This window comes from Dipodomys spectabilis, unplaced genomic scaffold (genome assembly GCF_019054845.1).
Source record: "Dipodomys spectabilis isolate Male_0828 unplaced genomic scaffold, ASM1905484v1 ptg000015l, whole genome shotgun sequence".
NCBI lineage: Eukaryota > Metazoa > Chordata > Mammalia > Rodentia > Heteromyidae > Dipodomys > Dipodomys spectabilis.
The window spans coordinates 11,808,338-11,828,608 of NW_024870692.1; the positions used below are offsets into that span (position 1 = coordinate 11,808,338).

Below are 20,271 nucleotides of genomic sequence, written 5' to 3' on the forward strand. Positions count from 1 at the left end.
GGCAGCCCAAGACTGACTTAACCAACATTCTCTTCTATTCTTTGGTTAGGAGCTATTCTTCCCCTGCCCTTCATAAATATTCTATGGAATGATCAATCCTTTTTTAAAAAAATCTTTTCTTAATGGTACACTTTAACGAGATTATATACTAAAACAACATAAATACATAAATACTACAACATAAATAAATGAAGGAATTGTCCAGGAAGCAGCTTGTGAAAGTAAAAATTTTTATTTCTGATTGATTTCTCAATGTATAGTTCAATATAATGCCAGTTTTTAATGGCAAAAATTTGGTTCCACTGAAAGTCCATAATGCTACAGAGAGCTACTACTTTTCCCAGGGAGTAGGTAAACAGCTGGAAAGAGAAAGCACAACTTTCTAGCAGCATTGCAACTTAAACCATAGACCTTGCAGGTCTGCAACTCTTACATGGAAAGTGGCGCAGACATTCATTAGCTGGTGACAAAAGTGGGAAGAGGGGAACACGATGCGGACACCCAAGGGAGCACTAATGGAAAGACAACAAACAAACCAGATATATATCTATGAGGGTTTTAAAGGGTAATTATAGAAAAGGGAACCAAATATTTTACTCAAATGCTTTTTAGAGCCTTTCTGTAGAGATACAAATATATATATATTTATCCAAAAATATGTTTTATACAGATAAATGTTTCTCAATTAAAGATGGGACCAAAGCTATCGGTATGACATAAAGCACTGTCTTTTGTAAGACTTTCCACCTGAATTTGCAATTTCCTTAAAGTTAGTGCATTAGTTTTCCAAACAGAATTACCTGACATCTTTTATAGATATAAATCAAGTAGGCATTATTTTTTAAAAGGGTTTGCAGGCTAAACAATATTTTTCTAAGATGCTATGCATATCAAACTTATGACAAGCCCCATTAAGAATCATTATTAATAAACATATCAAAAAGGGCTCTTCATAGTAAACATTTTCTGATTGCCCATTTACAAGTGTTGAAAATGCACAAGAAAGAGTTACTTCACAAGCACTTTTATGTTAATAAGATATTCTGATTCAATACATATGGCAATAAATCTTCACATCTGTAACCATTACTATGTTCTCTTTAGATGGGGAGCTAACACTCACAACCACTACATACAAAATAAAGCACACAATTATTTTGGTGATTTTATAAATCCTTTTTTCCAGGTGCAAAGGCTACAAAAATTCCTAAAAATTAGAGAACACTGAAAACATATTAAAGTTTGACATCTGATTTTATAGTATTTTCATTTTACCCTGAAAGATAACTTAAAAAACCTGACCCTGATGGAACAGGTCACCTTGCTAAAATTAGTTTAAAAAAAAAAAAACACTAAAAACTGGTGAGAGGAGAGTTTATCACTGGTATGTGGGGGTTTTGTAAATAGGTGTCTCCCCAAGACATTAGAAAAATGTTCAAAGATAAAAAACAAAAAGAAAATATGTGGTGGTCCCTAAACTATTCTGAAGGCAGGTAGCTTAGTCTAAGCTAAAATATTTTTTCACTCATAGTAATCATCCTCCCCTCAAATGCATGAAACAGTACAATAGCAAGAATCAAAGAGCACAAACTGTATTTTGAAGAACAGAAAAAAATCTCTAGTGCTGAAATATAGAGTAAAAAGCAGATTTCTTTGGGGACATCAATCAGTTAGCTTGTAATTTATTATGAAGACTTCTCTTTTCTATTACGAGGAGAATCTGCTCCATTTGATGTTACTGTTCCATTTACACCATTTTCTAAAAAGAGAAAAAAAAAATCAGTGTTAACTCTTCCTTTATATGTATGTAATAATATACAAAGATACAACTAGATAGAAAATTTAAAATACAATATATATACTCAGGCCAAACTTATTTACTAGTGACTAACTTGTGCTTACTTGTATGTGTGTGTGTGTTGGTATTAAGGTTTGAACACGAGTACCCAGCATTTGCTCAGCTTTTGTGCTCATAGTACATGCTCCAGTCAGGCATTTTGCTGATTAAGTAGAGTTAGTCTCTTGAACTTGCCTGGGCTAGTTTTGAACTTTGATCCTCCATGTCTCAGCCTCCTGAGTAGCTAGGATTCCAAATATCTAGCTAATGATTAATCTTAACTAAACCTGGTATCCTGTTGAACACAATAAATTGAAAGCAGCAAATAAAGACTAAGTACTATTGGAAACAGAAAAAAGTGATAGGATTCAAAACTCTCTGGAACTGGTGCTCAAGTTGTAGACCACCTCCTGGCAAGAATGAGGCCTGAATTCAATTGAAACAACAATGAACAACAAATGAAACTAAACAACAGTTAAAACAGCTTAAAAATAATACTCATAAGTAGTGCTTGTGGTGGAAATAAAGAACCTTTTCACATCTCATAGCAAGGTAGGTACTTTGATATATTTCTTTGCAACATATAAAAAGTTGTTTAGGATGATAACTGCTATGTTTAAGAATGTATAATTGCCACCTCCCTTCTTTAAGCTCTATGTAAGCTAGGCGCTGGTGGCTCATGCCTATAATCCTAGCTATTCAGGAGGCTGAGATCTGAGGATCACAGTTTGAAGCCAGCCTGGGCAGAAAAGGCCCCGTGAAACTCTTATCTCCAATTAACCACTCAAAAACTGGAATTGGCACTGTGGCTCAAGTGATAGAATGCTAGCCTTGAGCACAAAGAGGCTCACGGACAGTGCCCAGGCCCTGAGTTCAAACCCTGCAAATGACCATAAAAAGTTATATATAAATAGTAACTGATGTCTGATTAACCCCTCCAAAAACAAAAAAAAATCTGTAAAGTTTAAGATTAAAGAATGGATGCTTCGAGGCTCTGGAAAGAACAAAAAGGAAGTGAGACTGACTACATTAAAGATGTGAATTCTGAAGATGTAAAGGAATCTGAATTTGTAGACTGAAACTATCAAAGAGAGATATTTAAAGTAAAAAAGATACAAAGAAACAAATAGAAGAGAGAACTTTACTAGAGAAACAGCACTTGAATATGAGAACTGGACAACAGATTAATTTTTAATAAACAAAGTAGATTTATATATCAGAAGAGATGAGCTGAAGAAAACATTGAGGTTCAAATTCTTGACACAATTAAAAAATGCTTATAATGAACAGGGTAAAGGGGTCTCACATATGTAGAATCGGAGTCATACAAGGACAGGACAGGAGAAGTAAGTTAAAGCAATGTTTGGAAGTGATAGTCAAGAAAATTTATAAAAATAGTAAGAGAAACCGAGGCTCAGAAAACTCCATCCAACAGGACAGATACAAAAGAGTCACAGCCAGGCATGTCATAGAATAATGATATACTATGATACATTACACTACAAGTATAGATGGTCATTAGAATAGATAAAAAAAAATGAAATCCAATTATATGTTAATAAGAGTATCATTTTTATATAAAAAGAAAGGTTTCTAGTGAAAGCTATAGAAAAGATATGCCATGAAAGTATTTTGCCAAAAGAAAACTGGTGTGGCTACCCTACATTCAAACTCCACATCTGATCATGACAAAAGCACTTTTTTAATATGAAGACTCCTAGATTTTGATGTACTTAATAACATGTCTTCAAAGAATATAAAGTAAAAATTCACAAAAAAACAAAAACAAATAATCCCCTTTAAAATCACAATGTGAGATTTTAACATAAAATTTGTAGTCATGGTCAGATCAAGCAAAGTTCTGACCAAGTCAGTAAAGACAAAAAAATGAATACTATTAATAATTGTAATCTGGAACTCAGGAAAAATGGGAATGTACATCTCCTGACGTACAAACTAAACACCCAAATTGAGCACAGGCTGAACAGCAATCAAAGCCTCAACAATGTCTACAGGATGGAAATTATTTGCAAGATGTTTTTCCATTACAGTGGAGTTAAGTTAGAAATTAACAGCAAAAAGAGAAGTAGAAAATGACCATATATTTGTAAATTAAACAGAAACTTAATTTTTAAAAAAGGCTTTGGCTCAATGAAGAAATCACACTTGGGATTATAAAATATTTTCATCTCAATAAACTTAGAGGCAATGGAAAATCTGTGAACCAGAGCTGAGCTGAGAGAGCAAGTTTGTCTTTGTTGATGGACATTTCAGGGATCTGAAGACCCATCTCAACAAAAGAGCAAGTAAAATCCAACAAAAGGGAGATAAGAACAGAAATCAATGATACAGAAAGATACTCCTAAGAAATCCAATTTTTGTTGTTATTTTTGGTAGTGCTTGGGATAGAAGTCACAGCTTCACATAGCCTAGGCAGGTGCTCTACCACTGCAGAACTACACCACAGCCCTCAAATGCTGGTTTCCAAAGATGTCAATTACTAACACAAGGAAACAAAAAGTGAAATCACTGCTGATCTACTGGCATTAAGATAACAAAAGAAGTTATGAATACTTTTTTGTCAATGAACTTGTATATTTATACAAAATTCCTTGAAAAACAATTTATTAAAGGGGATACAATAACAAAGGCAAAAACCTGGGTAATCTCATTTTTTAAAGAATGTAAATCTGTAGTTAACTGCTCTATACACCTGTCTTCACTGGGCAATTCTTTTGAACACTTAGAATCTGTTGATACTGAACCAAGGACAAATGTGCCCAATGCTTTTTATAAGACTAACATAACTTTCATAGCAAAACCAGCCAAAGATATTACACAGAAAGGCTAATTATAGGCCACTCTCTTACAGAAGCACAGATGGAAAAATCCTACCAAATACTTAAAAACCTACTCAGCAAAAGTGACATATTAACATTATAAACTTGGGTGTATGCCAGAATAAGACTTGCTTTACATTAAGAGAATAAAGAGAAACTGCATATATAATCATCTAAATAAGACACAGAAAAACATTTTGTAAAATCCCACATTAAGTCATAACTTGTAATAAATACAGCAGAGAACAGATTTTTATTAGAGAACCAAAAAGCATCTACAAAATATTCTTTATTTCTCAGTGTGTTGGGAATTGCTCCTAGGATTTTGGGCATGCTAGGCTAGCATTCTACCAATAAACAACATCCCCAGACCCAAATACCCTTACAAGCTCACCCCATGATATGATGGAGACAAGAAGGTCTATTTCTTCCAGTATATTATAGTGTGGTCCTAGCTAGTCTAATACAGCAAGGGAAAAGAAAGATTAAATATTTGCCAAGTATATGATTATGTATTTCAGTTAAATTTTAGAATAAAGTAGGAAGGTTCCTTAATACAAGGATAGTATCTTAAAGAAGAGTAATGTCGGGGCTGGGAAGGTGGCTCAGTAGTAGAGTGCATGCATGAGGTTTGATTCCTCAGCACCACATAAACAGAAAAGCCAGAGTGGTGCTGTGGCTCAAGTGGTAGAGCACTAGCCTTGAGCTGAAGAGCTCAGGGACTGCGTCTAGCCCAGAGTTCAAGCTGCACAACCAACAACAACAACAACAACAACAACCACAAACAACAACATCATTTCTATATAACAAATAGTCAAAACTACAAAAGATAGCATATGTAAGTCAGACATGGTGGCTCACTCCTGTAAATCCTGGGATAGAGAGGTTTACATTTTGAGGACAGACAGGTAAAGTTTGAGAGACTCCACCTCAACCAATTAAAATCTGAGCATTGGGAAGTGGCACTGTAGCTCAAGTGGTAGAGTGCTAGCCCTGAGCTGAAGAACTGAGGGACAGCACTCAGGCCCAGAGTTCAAGGCCCATGACCCACCAAAATAAACAAACAAACAAACAAATAAATCTGAGCATTAGGAGTGGGTTCAAGTGGTAGAGCACTTGCTTAGCAAACTCAAGGATCGAAGTTCAAACCCCTATACTTCCACAAAGGGAAAAAAAAATCTGAGCACAGTGGCAGTACTTCAGCTATGCAAGAAGCATAAGCATGAGATCTAAGTGGGCTAGAGTAAAAAGTGGGAGCCTACTGTAAAACAAATTGTAAAAACAAAAGTGAAACAAGGCTGCAGATGTGGCTCAAGTGGTATGCTATCTGCCTAGCAAATGAGAAGCCCTAAATGCAAATTTCCATAGTGTGCTCGTGCGCGTGTGCACATGCGCATGCACACGCACACAGATACACATACATGGTGGCCACACACACACACACACACACACACACACACACACACACACACACACACACGGTGGTTTAAAGAAATACCTGGGAGGGGCTGGGAAGGTGGCTCAGTGCTAGAGCACTTGCATTGCATGCATGAGGCCCTGGGTTCGATTCCTCAGCACCACATAAGCAAAAAGAAAAAAGCCAGAAGTGGCGCTGTGGCTCAAGTGGTAGAGCGCTAGCCTTGAGCTGAAGAGCTGAGGGACAGCACCCAGGCCCAGAGTTCAGGCCCCACAACTGGACCCTCCCCCCAAAAAAAATACCTGGGAATAAATCTAATGAAAAATACATGAGATCCTTATTTAGAACAAAATATTGCTTTCAAGAACACTTTCAAAGAAAAGGAGGAAACATTTTTCAATTCACTGACAAATGACTTGCAAAGACACTGTACCAAAAAAAAATCCAAGTAAACAACAACCAAAAGAGCCTCTTTAAACAAGAAGAAAGCAGTTGCCAATATCCCTTAAGAATAAGGGCACAAAAATCCTCTACAAATTCTTAGCAAACCAAATGAAGATACCATATAGAAAGAGCTACAAACCATGACCAAAGTGGGATTTATCTCAGGAATGTAATGTGGCTTAACCTCTGAAAAGCAAGAAATATAATCTATAATATCAATAAAAAAGCACATTATTATAATATATACAGAAGAAAAAAATCCAAAGCATTTGACAAAATTGAATACAGTTTTACAACCCAAAACACAACCAGGGCTGGGTAGAGATCTTGCTTAGCATGACTGAGACCCCCCCTGAGTCTAAGAAAAACAAAACAGAAAAGAAAAACAATACCAAAGTATAAACTGTCAATATGCATGTGTGTGCATATGCATGCACGCCCTCTCATCCGGGGCACAGAAAAAAAAGCCCTCATTTTGATAAAACCCTAACATCATCCTTAATGGTGAGACCAGTTGCTTATCAGGATCAAGATCAGGAACAAGACAAGGATGCCTCTAATCAGAATAATCTGACAAGAAAATAAACTGGAAAGCATCCAGATTGCATGGAAAGTAAAACAACTTTTATTTACAGATGATTTTTGTAGACATGGAGTACAAAGGAATCCACACCAAACACTGTTAGAATAAATCCAACAAGGTTAGAGATTACATATCAATGCTCAAACATTAAAGTATTTTGATACGTTGGCAATGAACAACCTAAAAGTGAAATCAAGAAGATGAATCTATTTTATAATAGCATCAGATTAAGGAAGAAAAAGACAATCATGTTTTTATTCCTCAAGACAATCTACAGATAAAAAGTAATTCCTATCAAAACTTCATCTGGCTTTTTGGTAAGAAAATGAAAAGCTGATCCTAAAATTCATACAGAACTGTAGGAGACTCAGAATAAACAAATCATGAAAAAGAGGAACAGACTGGAAAGCTCACATCTTCTGACTTCAAAAGTTAATTTTTTAAAGAGCTAAATATTTAAGCCACCAGCAACCAAGGTTTTGTGATACTCCTAACAACAGATATTCAGATTCATGCAGCAGAATTTGAGTCCAGAAATAAACTCTCTATATAATACATACATATATACATACATAGTTTATTTTATTTATTTTTTTAAACTTTTTTATTGGGGCTTGAACTCAGGGACTGGGCATTGTCCTTTAGCTTTTTCTGCTCAAGGTTGGCATTCTACCACTTGAACCACAGCTCCACTTTTTCAAAACAAAATGGCATCAAGATAATTCAACAGAGAAAAGCCCAAATGGTCCAGGGACGGATGTCAACCTGTAAAACAATGTATGCAAAATGGCACAGGCTCTTTGGAAAACAGTGTGGCAGGTTCCCCTAAGCGACTCAACCATCGCACTGCTAGGTATAGACCCAAGTACAACATTGAAAGTGTTAATCAGAATGTCAGTGTATTTTCAATCACAAGACAGAGAAGAGACTGAAAGACAAATGCTCAAATGATCAGAAGTTTGGGAATAAAAGAGGAGAAGAATTTAAACAGGTGTGCAAACTAAAATTTCTTCATGAAAGTTAGTATTATTCCTTGTCAAATAATGGAAACAAAATGTCTCTATCAACTGATAAACTGATAAACAATATATATATATATGTGTACAATGGAGTATTTAGTCCTAAAAAGGAATGAAGTAGTGATACATCTTGTCACACTGGGGAAACTCTACTATGTTAAATACAGGAAGTCAGTCACAAAAATCTGCATATCGTATTGTTCCACTGATATAAAATGTCCAGAGGAAAACCAATCCAGAGACAGAAAATAGATTGGTGCCCGAGGGCAAGGGGAGAGAAGGAGAGTGTTTGCTGAGTTGTGGCATTTTTCTGGGAAGCTATACAAAGTTTCCTGGAATTAGTGGCTCACACAATTTTGTGAGTATGTATTAAAAAACCACTGAGATGCATACTTTTCAGGTGCATCATGGTAACTTTAATGTGAGAATCACACCCCAATAGTTATTAAAAATACAACTAAAATAAAAAGTGAATGGAGTCATATAGCCTATTCCCACACTGAAGTACTCAACTATATGTCTATAAAAATCTCGAGATTTGAAGTATTGTCAATCCAGTATTTCGTTAAGTTTGTGTGTGGAGACAGACTCAGGTGCAAAGGACCGAGAATCAAGGGGGTGAAACTGGAGAACGAACGCCAGCAAATCAGAGATAATGCATTCTTAAAACAGGAACTGCCTGTGTTAGGATCCCAAGTACAACACTGAAAGTATTAGAATGCATTTTCAATCACAAGAAAGAGGCTGAAAGACAAAAGCTTAAATGATCATAAGTTTGGGAATAAAAGATGAAAAGAAGGAATTGAAGAGTTTTTAAAACTTTGGGTGAGCAGAAACATAACAAATCAAAGAAAGGTTGGACAAATGGGATTGCATGAAGCTGCAGAGCTTCTGCATGGCAAAGGACATAGCTAGCAAGATCAGTAGAAAGCCCATGGATTTGGAGAAGATCTTCACTTAGTTATACAATGGATAAGGGTCTCATTTCTAAAATATACTTGGAACTCAAAATATTAAATCCCCCAACAACAAATCCTCAAAGAAACAACTGCCCGATAAATAAGTGGGCTAAAGACTTAAACAGAAACTTCTCTGGAGGAAATAAGAATGGCCAACAGACACATGAAGAAATGCTCAATATTTCTGGCCACAAACGAAATGCAAATCAAAACAACATTGAGATTCCTCCTCACCCAGTTAGAATGGCTATAATCAAGAACTCTAACAACAACAGATGCTGGAGGGGATGTGGCCAAAAGGAATCCTACTGCAGTGTTGGTGGGAGTGTAAACTTGTTCAATCACTTTGGAAAGCAAACTCCACATAGAGCTCCCCTATGATCCAGCAATCCCACTTTGGGGCATTTACCCAAATGATCACAAACAAGACTATACTAAAGCTTCCAGCACAACTATATTTATTGCAGCATTATTTACCATAGCTAAGATATGGAACCAACCCAGATGCCCCTCAGTAGATGAATGGATCAAGAAAATGTGTGTGTGTGTGTGTGTGTGTGTGTGTGTGTGTGTGTGTGTGTGTGTGTGTGTGTGTGTGTATATATATATATATATGCATACACAGTGGATTTCTATGCCTACATCAAAAAGAATGACACTACCCCATTTGTTAGGAAATGGAAAGACTTATATTAAATGAAGTAAGCCAGGCCCAAAGAAACATAGGTCCTATGGTTTCCCTTATTTGCAATAACTGTTATATGTCTGGGACAAGTAGAAAAGGTCAAAAGCTTTGTACATATGACCAGATAAGATGAAGCAAAATGAACCCCAAGATAGGAACACAAGTGTTTTATTCTTTCTTGCTATTGTTTCTAATTTAGTTTTTTTGTTGCTTTGTATGTCCCTCCTCCATAGTATAACCCCTGTTTTCACTGTATTTGATGTTAGTATAATTTGGGGAGGGGAAGGGGAAAAAAAGTTTAAATAAGGATACAGGTTGACCCATTGTAACAATGAGATATACAAGACATTATGTTTAAAAACAAACTTTACAATTTAGGTGGGGGTAGGGGGTGTAGCTGAGGAGGTGGGAGGGAAGGGATGGTAGGGGGAAAACAAAGGAGGCGGCAATAATGCTGGATAAAAAAATGTACTCATTACCTTGCTCATGTAACTGTAACCCCTCTGTACAGTATTTTCACAATAAAAAACATTAAAAAATTTGGGTGGATAAGAGAATAGAGGTGAATTTGCTTAAAACTAATTGTACATATCAATGAAAATTTCACACAAACGCTCTTGCACTGTTAATAAATCCTAAAAATATGAACGTGAACAACAGCTACTACCATATTCTAGCTTAGCTATTCAATAAAATGTACATATACGCTGGTCTACAATGGCTCAAAGTAACTAATCATGGAAGACTTGTAAGAACATAACACAGTAGACAGGTTCTGAGAGATGGATTCCCCTCACTCAAGGAATCCCCTTTGGAACAGAAGAAGATAATTTTGTCGTTAATTCTAATAAAGAGTAAAATAAAGTTTTCTTTCTAAGATCTGAAAATAAAGGCTGGATGTGGTGGTGCACACCTGTAATCCCTGCTAATTGGGAGACTAAGACAAGAGGATCCTAGGCAAAAAACGTTAGCAAGACTTTATCCCTCCAAATAAAGCTGGGTTGGTGGTACATGCTTCTTAGAAGGTAGACAGACAGGATAGGCTAGAAGATCCTGTTGTAGGATAGGCTAGATAGAGGCTAGCCCTGGGCAAAACCACAAGACCTTAGTTGAAAAATAACTAAAGCAGAAAGACTGGAGATATGGTTCAAGTGCTAGAGTGCTTGCCTAGCAAGCTGGAGGTCCTGAGTTCATTCCCAGTATTGCCAAAAAAGAAAGGGAGGGAAGGAGGGAAGGAGGAAGAGAATGGGGGGGGGATAGAGGGAGAGGGAGGGAAGGAAGAAGATTTGAAAATAATTAAGACCCCATAACCAATTTAAATCTTTTGTTTCACATCCACAAGTGGTGGGCTACCAGATACCAACCTGCTCCTTTTCTAGAAGACCTGCCTTTGGTTACTGCTGGTTTCTTCTTCACAGGCGGTGCCTGGAAAGTCGAGTGCTCTCTCCACCTCCGAAGCTGAAAGTTAATGAACTTCCACATCATGAATGCTTGAGTAATACAAATGGATGCCAAGACAGCAATTCTGAGAAACACAAGAGATAAAGCAAAAAAAAAAAAAAATCAAGAAGGTATGAAAATGCCATCAAATACATCGGGCTTTGATAGCAGTAATCCAGTGTCCCAAATTTTACTTTGTGAAGATGGTGTTAACAACCATTCCACTAATAATTTAATCTAGAAGTTAAACAGATATGTTGGTATTTCCATTCAGAAACTAGCTGCAGCATACATGCAAGGATATCAAATGAGTGTTTACTCCCAAACCCTGTATGTATCCCCTTACTTTTTAGGTAACTGATGTTATATGTTGCCTATAATTTACTGTCACATATCAGCAGTAGTACAAAGCCAATATGTTAACTGACTATACCTAACAGCCAGCACATTGAAGTTTCCAGTACTGAAATCCAGCTTCTGATTCTCTGCTCTTGCAAGGCCAAACCCAACGGTGAGTACTGAAAGAATTAAGGTCAGAAGTCTTCCCAAAACAAAAAGAACTGCCCAGAGGGAAAATCTGTAAGAAAAATGTAGTAAATCAATTTCATACAATCACAAAACAAGAAAGATTCTACTAATGCTTCTTGGGACAATTTTGAAAAATGTGGACAAAATAAAAGTCAGGCTGTATAATATTTTTTATAAGTCTAATTCTCATGACAGTTCTAGCTTCTTTTTTTTTGTTGTTAAGACTACATTCTATACAAATTAGAGCTTTGTCATGTTTATTTTCAGCTAGACTTTTCTATCAATTTTTTAAGGATCTTTAATGCTCTATTATGTATTCTTTCACCTTGCTTCTGAAAGTTGACTTCTCTTTCACCTCTTTTTCAAAAAGAAAAACATGTAAAAATTATGGAGGGGAAGGGAAAAAAACAAATTGTTTAAATAGGGATACAGGTAGACCCATTGCAACAATGAGATGTACAAGTTGTATGTCAAAAACGAACTTTAAACTTTGGTGGGGGAGGGGAGGGTTGGGTGGGAAGGTTGGGTGAGAGGGGGGCGGGGAGGACGGGATGAGAAGGGGAAACAAAGGAGAAGGCTACAATGCTTGATAAGAAATGTACTCATTATCTTGCCCATGTAATTGTAACCCCTCTGTACAGGATTTTCACAAAAAAAGAAAAAGAAAAACATGCAAAAGTTAAAGCAGGAAAAGTTGTGGATAGAAAAGTAAGTCCCAAAGCCTTGAAAACCGTCAAGTCTCTCCAGCTGAGAAAGACTATACTTAAGAGATTAAAATAGCAGATCTGAGCATTGCTAGTTTCATTTTATTTAAAGCTGCTATACTAACATCTTAAAAAAGTAATATAGTTGCCAAGGGTATGGGCTTTGGCAGTCTAGGAAATGACTCCCAATACCAGCTACACAGTAACAAGAATGGTTAATAACTTACCCTTTCTGGTACTTTTCATCACTGAAATAAAATAGGCGGGAAATGTGGAAAAGAAATTCAACAAAATAATGCAGCACCAGAAGAACAAGTCCTAGATGATTCAAGCTGTTGAAAGAGCAAATTTAAAATGTAAAGAAAATCAATTAAGATACATTAACACACTATCTGTCCCCATCTCCTTACATACCCAGTCACAATCCCAACTCACTTCAAAAGATAAGCTCCAGCAATGTGAAAGAGGTAAAGGCCAATGTAGACAAGCTGACGTGGAATATCTTCCTGCAGAAAAGGAAAATATACTATAGGTTAAAATGTGCTTACATACTTCTGTTCAAAAGCAGTACAATAAGGTAGAATGAGACCTGCCAGGTGTGGTTGGCTCACACCTGTAATACTAGCTACTCAGGAGGCTCCCCTCTGAGTATATTCTTACTTCTCATTTCCACTTAGCTACACGGCTTTATCAAGTCTTTTTGGGGTGTTATCAGCTATCTCACCTATAAAATGTGAAAACTTCAGTTTGCTTCATTGAGATGAATTCAGAATCCATTCCAGGTTTTTGTTTTTTAATGTCTGTCGTGAGGCTTGCACTTAGGGCCTGGGTACTATCCTTGACCTTTTTTGCTCAACACTAGTGTTCTACCACTTTAAGCCACAGCTCTGCTTCCAGTTTTCTGTTGGTTAGTTAGGGATAAGAGTCCTGGGCTGGGTTTGAACTGTGATCCTTAGACCTCAGCCTCCTGAGTAGCTAGGATTACAGGTATGAGCCACCAGTGCTGGGCTATAAAGTTTCAGTTTTATTTTTGCCAGTCCTGGGGCTTGAACTCTGTCCCTGTGCTCCCTGCCCTCTCTGGCTCAAGGCTAGTAATTTACCATTTGAGCCACGAAGCCACTTCTAGCTTTTTTTTCTGAGTAGCTTTTAATTGGAGGTAAGAGTCTCACTGACTTTCCTGCCCAAGATGGCTTTGAACTGGGATCCTCAGATCTAAACCTCCTGAGTCGATAGGATTATAGGTGTAAGCTACCAGTGCCCGGCTGGTTTCATTTTTAAAATAATAAACATTTACCATATAAACACAATAATAAGAGCCGCAACATGCTAGTGATTTGATGGCCAATATTAAAACTGCTGGGTTAGCAGCAGTGAGGTGCTTTTGTTCACCTAGGATAGCCACATTGTTAAAATTTGAGTTTTAGTTCCCTATCAGCTGTTGTACCTAAAAAGCTAAAATTCTACCTTCTCATTATGAGACCACCTAATTATAGATCATCCATTCTTCAATAACTATACCTTTTTTTCCTCTCCCACAGCCCTCAAGTCGACTATTTCTAGCTATCACAAAAGTATTTTGTAACGTAAATAAAACCCGCTAGTGGCTCATCAATTTAGGAATCACACAGCATTTCTTAAAATATGCAATAAAATACAACACAAAAGTCAATGTGATGGGCTGGGAAGGTGGCTCAGTGGTAGAACGCTTGCCTTGCATGCCTGAGGCCCTGGGTTCGATTCCTCAGCACCACATAAGCAAAAAGAAGAAAGCCGGAAGTGGCACTGTGGCTCAAGTGGTAGAGCGCTAGCCTTGAGCTGAAGAGCTGAGGGACAGCGCCCAGGCCCAGAGTTCAGGCCCCACGACCAGACCCAAAAAAAAAAAAAAAAAAAAGTCAATGTGATGCATTGTACGACAATATTTTATTCTAGATTGTATACATTGTATACATTGGGTAGAATTATGAGGAAGACTCTTGTTTTCGTCCTGGCTTGCACAACACAGGTAGTGATTAAATAAGCATCCACTGACTGATGACAAGCCTCTACTTGCTCCTGTTCCCCTTGGATTAGAATGCGCTCTGCCTCCCTCTCGCTCTTTCTCTCTCTCTCTCTCTGGATATATCCATATATACACATACCTTCTATATATAGATATATAATATAGATTAATGTATCATATAATATGTAATATACATATTATATATTATAGATAGATAATCTTCTTAGGGTTTCCTTACATTAATGGCCTGGTTAACACTACTCAGGTACTATAGCTAATGATTAAAATGACCAGCATGGTAGGCTATGTTACTCTGGAACTTCATAAAGACATCGCTAGTCTCTAGTGTAGTTGGGCACAGGCCATGCTGGTCCACCATGGCCCCCCTTGCATTTCAGTGAAGGCTGCTTCACCAAATCTTCTGATAGAGCAGTGGGATAATAAGTACAGTTTTGAGCTGAGAACTCTTGGGTAAAGTTCAAGTGTTATAACTGTAGCCTTTATAAGAGGATATGAGTAGATTCACATATAGTATTTTATTTTGGGACTCTGAGAATTCCCTAAGACATAATATCAAGTTTACAAGGGTTCTTCTGTTTCTGAAAATAAGTTGTACAGTACCTAAATCCTCTTTCCATTTACATACGTAAGTGAAACATTTCTCCTGATAAAAGGAAAGAGAGACAAATGTGTGGAGACAATATGCTAAAGTTCAACCAACAGAGGAATCTGTTTTTTCTTCTTTTATGATAATTTCAAAATAGCTCCTTGTAGTGATATTGTGCAACAGATATTCCAGGAATATAAAGCAGCCACTAAGGGCATGATATGCCTGGGTTTTACAAAGCATAGTTCATCCTTGATACTACATAAAATCATTTTAGATACTATACAATAAAACACATATTTAACTTTATAATTTTATATAAACTAGTAAGATATTCATATATCTTAATAATTAAAATGTCTTGAGTATGATTACATAGAACAATGAGAGAGTGAAAAGCATGCATTAGAAGTATGCGAAGATGGTCAAACAGAACTGTGTCATACAAATGACTGAGGATGGGAATGGCTGCACAGATTCTTAAGATCTGTGAGTCAATACTCCTAGTCTCTGGTGAGAAGAAAGACCAAGGAAACCCTTGATTCTTATTAGAGAAGCTTAGTAGGTTGTTATTGTTATGTGTGGGGGTGGTGATGGTGGTGGTGGTGGTGGTCAAGGGGCTTGAACTTGGGACCTGGGTGCTATCTCTGAGCTTTTTTGCTACAGATTAGCACTCTGCCATTAGAGCTTTGGCTCCACTTATGGTTTTCTGGTGGTTAACTGGACATGAGTCTCACAGACTCTCCTATCAGGACTGGCTTCAAACCATGACCTCAGATCTCAGCCTCTTGAATAGCTAGGATTACAGGTGTGAGCTGCGAACACCCAATAACTTTTTAGTCTTTGAACTGCTGACTGAACTCATTTTTTCACTACATAAAATCTTGTAGAAGTCAAACCAAAACACTAACCCACTGGAAAAACTTTTATAAAAATGTAACTTATTAGGAAGATTGAACCAATTATTTTAATGAAACTTACATTTCTGGTCAATTAGTTCATCTCTCTGCACAATGGGGATAAAAAGCTATAACAATAATACCAAAACAAATAAAATGAGGGACAGATATGAGTAATACCACAGGAGTGGTGGGATTGTGGTTAATGGGAGAACACATATTCTAGATAAAGGCATTCTCATTTGATTAAGAAAAATACAGCAGTGGTGGAGATGGTTTTTTTTTAAATAAGAAATTTTATTTTTAAAAAAAGCAGCTTTTATCATTGCACTAAAACCCATTCAGGCTTGGTAGTCACATGATTGAGACGACAACAAAAACCTTGTCTAGCACCAGTCTCTGGAGCTTAGGGGTTTCATGCAGGGTGTGGGAACCAGGAGAGAACTAAGGAGGCTGGGTGAACTAAGAGGGCGCTCATGAAATTAGTTAATTAGTCACACCACAGATTGAAATCAAGGAGTCAGGAAGCTGTCCAAGGATAGCTCATCAGTACTCTACAAAGAGGCCACTTTGGCTTCTCAATACATTTCCTATGGCATTCTATGATTTTGTTGTATGAATTAACATGTTCTCCCAGAAGTCAAAATGTATTATGTAAGATTAGTAATTTCAAAAATACTTGAAGGGAGATATATGTATATACAGATATATGTGTGTGCATATATACACTATATACACTTATATAAGTTATTAGAAAAGCATTTCCAAAGCCTGCCTGCCTGCCTACTTTCCTTCCTTCCTTCCTTTCTTTCCTTCTTCCTTCCCTCTCTCCTCTTTTTTTTGGTGCTGGCACTGGGTCTGAAATTCAGAGTGCAAAGTTCTCCATTTTCTTGTTCATGACCAGTACTCTACCATTTCAGCCATGCCTCTAGTCTGGATTTTTGCTGGTTAATAGGAGATACAGTCTCCTGAACTTTAGTGCTCAAGCTGGCATCAAACAACAATCCTTTGGGTCTTAGCCTCCTGAGTAGCTAGGATTACAAGAGAGAGCCACTAGTGCCTGCCTAAAGTTCTTACATACTCTTATTGTTTAACAGTTTATACATGGATAAAATCATGAAATAACTCAAAATTCAGAAAATTTTGTTTTTCATGGGATATCGAGTAAGTACAATACACTTAAATCGTAAAATTTAAAACTATAAATAACTTTAAGTGACATTTTCACCTATCTCAACACCTTTTCATTAAAAAGGGCAATTTTAGTAGATACCTATTTTTATAAGAAAATATATTTCCTGACTGCCCTACACTAACAAACTTTGCCCAAACTATCACATATATGCTCACATAGAAGACTAAGATTTTCCTTCCTAACCTGAGCTATCCTTTACTTAAATTTTGAATTAGAAATAAAACATTTGGTTATCTTACGATGTTTCGAAAAGTTCTTAAGTTAGGTTGGCTATGAAATTATTATTACTATTATTGTTAACTATTTAAGACAGTATCTCCTCCTCTAACTGCTTAGGGGAGTGTCAAAACTCTGGGCTCAAGCAATCCTCTGGGCTCAGCTTCCTGAGTAACTGGGACCATAAGATGTGTGCTATGTGCCTGGCTAAACATAATGATATTTTGAATCTTCTCATGGGCAAATGGGAAACTATTTTAGACTGAAGTGTCTATAATATATGTGGCTTACATTTTCTCTTTAAAAGAAACTAAGTTATTTGTGAGTGATAGTTCTTGAACTGTTTCTAAGCATGTTCCATTCCTTTCCTCCCTTCCTTTCTTTTCTGTAGACTGGTTCAAAACAATCACTGTACTAGTTTCTTCCAGCAAAGAGTTCTTCCAAAAATAATTTTCATAGAGTAAATTTTAAGAAACAGCTTAACACATGTGCAGCTGTTACTTGCAAATTATGTTAATTACTTGAAACAGTTACTTTCAACTGTCACATGTAAATGTTAAAAATAGTTTCAGTTAAGTTCTAAGTTATGCAAATTATTCTATAAAAATTAGATTGCATTTCTGGAGAAATGCCATCTGGCAGGAATTGATAAGAGAAAAAGCTTCAAGAACTAAAATGAACAATTACTTTGAAATGTTCCTTTTTTATTTACTAGGATCAATAAAAAAAGACAAGAGAAGTGGATTAATAATGAAATCCACAAGTATAATGCCCATGGGTATATAAATAACTAAAGAAAACTCAAAATATTTGAGCCATAGTATTAAGACACCAAGAAACGTTGACACTGTCAGTAACACTGTGTAACTGAACTTTGCACAGCCACAGATATAGTCTATGAATCTGTCTAGGCATATGTCTCTAATCCCAACATTTAGAGGCAAGACAGGAGTACCATGAGTTCAAGGATAGCTTATGCTATATAGCAAGTTCTAAGACAGACTGAGCTATACAGCAAGACCCTATCAACAAATAAAAACTTTTATCCAAATTGGTAGATAATGGGAATTTAAAATGGCTTATGTGGCCAAGAAAGTGCCTCCCCCCTTAATCTAATAAAAATTAGTTTACATGTGGCTAGTGGCTACCATTTTGGACAGTATGGTTTCTATGAGCTACATGGGTAGCTCACTAAACATGGAAGGGCTACTGGAAACTGTAAGCCTAGTAATTTTATCTTAATACAGTTTCAAGTCATACATGAGGATATTCATTCTTGTACTTACAAGCAACTTCACTGAAAAAACACTATAAAAGTTATCAGGCTGGGATGTAGCTCAGTGGCAAAGCGCTTGCCTAGCAAGTGTAACGTCCTGGGTTCAATCCCCAGTACCAAAAAAGACAAAAATATATACATAGTTAAAAGATATCAACATTCAATAAACTAATGTGTGCCAGGTGGTGGTGTTACACACCTGTAATCCTAGCTACTCAGGAAAAAGGCTGAGATCTGAACACAATTTGAAGACAACCTGGATAGGAAAGTCCAATAGATTCCACAGTTAAAAATCTCTAGTTAACCACCAAAAGTCTGGAAGTAGAGCTGTGGCTCAAGGGGCAGAGTAACAGCCTTGAGCATAAAAGTTGAGAGGTAGCATCCAGGCCCAGAGTTCAAGCCCAAAGACCAACGCGCATGCGCGCGCACACACACACAGAACTACTGTGCTATACTATATAGCTTCTAATTTTGTCCTCTTTTCTAATCTAGCAGAAAAAATTGCTTAAAAAAACTTAGAACACAAAAATAGACATCAAGGGCCTATAAGATGAATTACCTATTTGTAATATGAATAAAAACATAATAGTAAAAAACAAGTGTCTTTGGCTCTTGGAAATGCAGAGCAATCTGGTCACTAAACAGCTGTCACACTTCTACTTAAGAAGCCTTCTCAAAGTAAGAAAGGTGGTTAAAGAAAGGTAACATTTTGAAAGTAAGCAAATGTAAATATACATATATCTGATATGGAATCAAATGAATCCCTATCTCTATATATAACTCAACCATAACAGTCATTAATAAGTAACAAAACTTTCTTCTGTAGCCTTACCCACTTCCTTTCAACTGATATACTTTGAAGTAAATCCCACACAGCCCATCACATTTGGACATCACCATCGAAGGAATGTAAGCTCTTGGCTAACTTATTAAAGGAAAAAGTACTGATATGTTTGGATTCTATCATTAGAGAATGCCAGTGTGGGAGAAGCAGGAGGAAAGCTGGAAGGAACAGAGGCCACAGAAGAGGCAACACATAGAGAGAGATCCTTGGAGACAAGGTAAGCAGCTTTACATTAGTTAAAAGTAGGAAGGAGGACTTACAGATTTCAGAGGAAAAAAGTGAAAGAAAATGAAGTTGACTTGTGATACCACAGAAGCCCACTGCAGAAAGAGGGCAAAACTAGGAAAGAGGATATTGCAGCACTCCAGGAGTTAACATATTGGTTTAAACAAACATCTTTCCCAAGTGCTAAAAAGGGAATGCTCCACCCATTTCAGGAAAGGCTTTCCCGGTGAATATTTAACCATGGTTTACTTTTTGTTGTCAACATTGAATTTTTCCTTGGGACTTACACAACTGCTACCTGTGATCTGACAAATCATTTTTTGTCTCATTTGTGAAATAAATAGCTACAAATACCAATATGATGACTCACACTTAAAATTTTTGATTAAATTTTAAGTTCCTTTAAATTACCACTAATATAAATTAACAATAAGCAATTAGTAGGTCCAATGGGAAGTTCCTCCCCTTAGTTTAATAATGGGTAAGGTTTTTTCTCAAAAAATACTGAAGGGTAAATGGAGCTATGGCTCAAAGTAGTAGAGTGCTAACCTTGA

At 36.7% G+C, this 20,271-nt stretch overlaps 1 protein-coding gene across 2 annotated transcripts in view; it reads right to left on the bottom strand.

Annotated features, from left to right (window-relative positions):
• Positions 1-213: 213 nt before the first annotated feature.
• Positions 214-20,271, bottom strand: part of Tram1 (translocation associated membrane protein 1) — a 42,083-nt gene continuing 22,025 nt past the window's right edge. For both annotated transcript variants that reach the window (XM_042665944.1, XM_042665935.1), the window contains exons 7-11: positions 12,892-12,962; positions 12,684-12,788; positions 11,658-11,801; positions 11,149-11,309; positions 214-1,759 (exon numbers count right to left, since the gene is read on the bottom strand). In XM_042665944.1, coding sequence (XP_042521878.1) covers positions 1,686-1,759; positions 11,149-11,309; positions 11,658-11,801; positions 12,684-12,788; positions 12,892-12,962 — 555 coding nt within the window. In that variant the 3' untranslated portion in view covers positions 214-1,685. The remainder of the gene's footprint in view (positions 1,760-11,148; positions 11,310-11,657; positions 11,802-12,683; positions 12,789-12,891; positions 12,963-20,271) is intronic.